This window comes from Diabrotica virgifera, chromosome 8, assembly GCF_917563875.1.
Source record: "Diabrotica virgifera virgifera chromosome 8, PGI_DIABVI_V3a".
In the NCBI taxonomy this organism is placed as follows: domain Eukaryota; kingdom Metazoa; phylum Arthropoda; class Insecta; order Coleoptera; family Chrysomelidae; genus Diabrotica; species Diabrotica virgifera.
In genome coordinates this window covers 229,201,772-229,204,892 of record NC_065450.1, presented here as the reverse complement: position 1 = coordinate 229,204,892, position 3,121 = coordinate 229,201,772, and the positions used below count along the sequence as shown (strand labels likewise).

The 3,121-nt window shown below is 34.0% G+C and overlaps 1 protein-coding gene across 1 annotated transcript; it reads left to right on the top strand.

Annotated features, from left to right (window-relative positions):
• Positions 1–573: 573 nt before the first annotated feature.
• Positions 574–1,954, top strand: LOC126890652 (mitochondrial coenzyme A diphosphatase NUDT8). Its single transcript, XM_050659769.1, has one exon. It carries the CDS (start codon positions 1,000–1,002, stop codon positions 1,699–1,701), a length of 702 nt encoding a protein of 233 aa, XP_050515726.1. The 5' UTR covers positions 574–999; the 3' UTR covers positions 1,702–1,954.
• Positions 1,955–3,121: the final 1,167 nt, after the last annotated feature.

Genomic DNA, 3,121 nt, shown 5'->3' with positions numbered 1-3,121 from the left:
ACTAAAAGCACGTGGGTCGTGGGTCTTTTGTAGACAACCACCATTACAGCAAGCTGTAAAAGTGGTGGCATATATAGAGTAAAATCTGGAAAAATCTTTGTTATCAAAAGAAAAACTTATCAAAACAATACAGCGATTGATAAATTGCGTTCATCTTTACATTAAATTTAATCGTGTATTCGGCGGATATTCAATTAAAACGATATACCATACCTAAATAGTAGGTATAATAGCTAGATGTTACATATCTACATAAACATATTAATATTTATATTATTTGTTTCCTTATCTTATTATAGTTATAATGTCTAGCGATAAACTAAGCAGTGGTGTCATGGCAAAATTAGCAGTGCCGGAACGCACTGCTAATTTTTGTTTACAAAACCTAAATTCTCTATTTATTTTTTTTCTTTGCTTAACCAGTGTGGGAACGGCGTTCCCACGCGTTCCCACACCATGACACCACTGAAACTAAGGTGACAAAAGTTTCCTATTTCTGTAACTAATTACATTATGTACATTATAATACATTTTTCAAGAAGAAAGTAAAATGTAAATATGACTGGGTTCAAGGTCAAGAAGCAGGTGTCTAGATGTACTGATGCCGGAAATTAAAAATTTATTTAAACAATGTTTTTAGTTTCAGCCATTTAGTGACTGCTAATCACATATACGAGATATCATAGATAATAGTTAAGATTATTTTGTTGTATTTAAATGCGTGATTCATAAATTATTTATTTGGTATAAACTAGTAAAAACCGGAGTGTGGGTTGATTAGTCACATATCAAGTCAGGTTAGTTGGTGCATTTCAGAGGGTAAAAAATGTATTACCAATGCAATATTTAATTAGAAAACAATCATGTGGTTACTGTTAAACGCTGCCAGTACTAACGTAGGTATTTATTTTAATATGCTTCAACTCTGCACCTAGTTATTTACAAAAATATTCACTGAAATGTCAGCGTTTTGACAGATGTGTATAAAATATTTACAAAATGTTTCGTGTGGGGCAGAGATTTTTTTGTAGTAACCAACTAAGCAATTATTTTTCTTCTGATTATTTATATACGGAAGAAAATGTGAAAAGAACTGCATCAAAATTCGCAAGTATGAAATGTATTCGATTTAATAAGAAGGAGCCTGAAGCCAGAGCAGCTGTCTTAATCCCACTTTGTGAAGTTGACGGGAAGGTGGCGCTACTATATACTTTAAGAGCGGCACATTTGAAAAATCATAGAGGACAAGTGAGCTTTCCTGGTGGTAAGCAAGATGAAGGTGACAAAAGTTTAGAGGCAACAGCTCTTAGAGAAACACATGAAGAGTTAGGAATACATCCGGACGATGTAGAAGTGTGGGGTAGTGGTAATTTAATAGTAACTAGAGGGGAGACTTGTGTTTTACCAGTGATAGGAAGAGTAGTTAAACCTTTATCAGACAGTTTAAAAGTGAATCCTACGGAAGTTGAAGAAGTGTTTACGGTGACTTTAGAAGATCTGTGCAAGCCAGAATATTTAGGTCATACACAATTCAGAAGACGTTCTTCCCTTCCTGTGTTTTTAGCAGGGAAACGGAGAGTTTGGGGACTGACTGCTCTAATAACAAATATGTTCCTTACCGCACTGTTACCTAATAAAGCCTATTCCCATAGAATCAAATATATATCTACTGTTAAATTAATAGAACCCAAGTCTACCTGAATTTTGTAAAATGATTTTAAACCAAAAACGATGTAAATTTTTATTTATACATTTTAAACGCAAAGTGTACTTTGTTACTGTAAGAAGGTTATTTATTTATCGACTGTTATGTAATTGTGATATGGGAAGGTTATTACAAAATTGCCAAAGTTGTCACCAAACACAAGAGCTTACTTTTGTTGATTAACAATGACAAAACTATGTATATTTTGTATTTCGAAATGGATTTACAATATACTTTACAGCAAACAAATTGTGTTGAATACTTTACATTTATCATTCCTTGTCAGTTAGTCCATGATTTGGTTACTATTTACTCACTTTATCATCACTTTGATTACTATTTACTCACTACGACTCTGATTTTTGTTTGTATTGGTGCTGCTCTCTTGGGTGTGAAGTATTTCATCATGGGTGGGAGTGTGCTATGGTATTTCATGATGATACCTTTTTTTACATAATACTAGGCTATGGTCGCTACCTTCATCTGCTGAGTTGAGACATCTTACGTTGATTATTTTTGATGGATGGTTTATCTCGTATGTAGTTATAAGCATGCAACTTACAATCAACCAACAGAATATCGAAAGAGTTGAGCAATATACATATCTGGGTACGAATTTAAATAGCCAGTGGGACCACTCAACAGAAAATAAACAGCAAATAATAAAAGTGAAAGCAGCATACGTTAGAATGAGACCCATTTTCAACAGTCGAGACATATCATTAAAAACAAAATACCGTCTGTTGAAATGCTACATACAGTAGAACCCCGCAAATCCGAACTTTCGGCAAATCCGAACCAACGGAAAGTGAAAAAAAATTTTAAAAATTCAAAATAAAAATTTAAAAACATGTTTATTACGTGAGAAAATAATTACGTAAGATGCTAGTATTGTATGCCAGTATTAAACACTGGAACACTAATGGGTGAATAAAAGCGTCGAGTTAGACTAAACACAATCAATAAAGGAATGTGCATAATACACATTTTCCATGGTATACTATGAACGAAAACATTGAAAAAGATAAGAAACATGAGAAACATAGTGTAATCAATATCCAGATTACAAATTAAATGAATCATTTACATGGCCGAATTCCCATGTCCCGTGACGAAACAAAACTACTGGCGTTAGCGATTTAATATTTCAGTGATCTAAATATTTTTCAGCTTTAGAATATTGGAGGCATAAACGTGCGGATAGAGTTTCATAAAGGGATCGGTGGCAGTCCAAATCTTTTAAAAATCATCTTCGTTAGCTTCTTAGGCTAACTTTCGGATAATCCGAACTTTTCGGAATCCGAACAGGCTGTCCCCCCAATTAGTTCGGATTTGCGGGGTTCTACTGTATTCACAGTTCTGCTCTACGGAATGGAAGCGTGGACACTAACTGTTGCATCTATATGAATCGGCTCG

What these genes read in the sequence shown, in the direction of transcription:
- LOC126890652 (XM_050659769.1), top strand. Translation starts at nt 1,000, where the DNA reads ATGTTTCGTGTGGGGCAGAGATTTTTTTGTAGTAACCAACTAAGCAAT.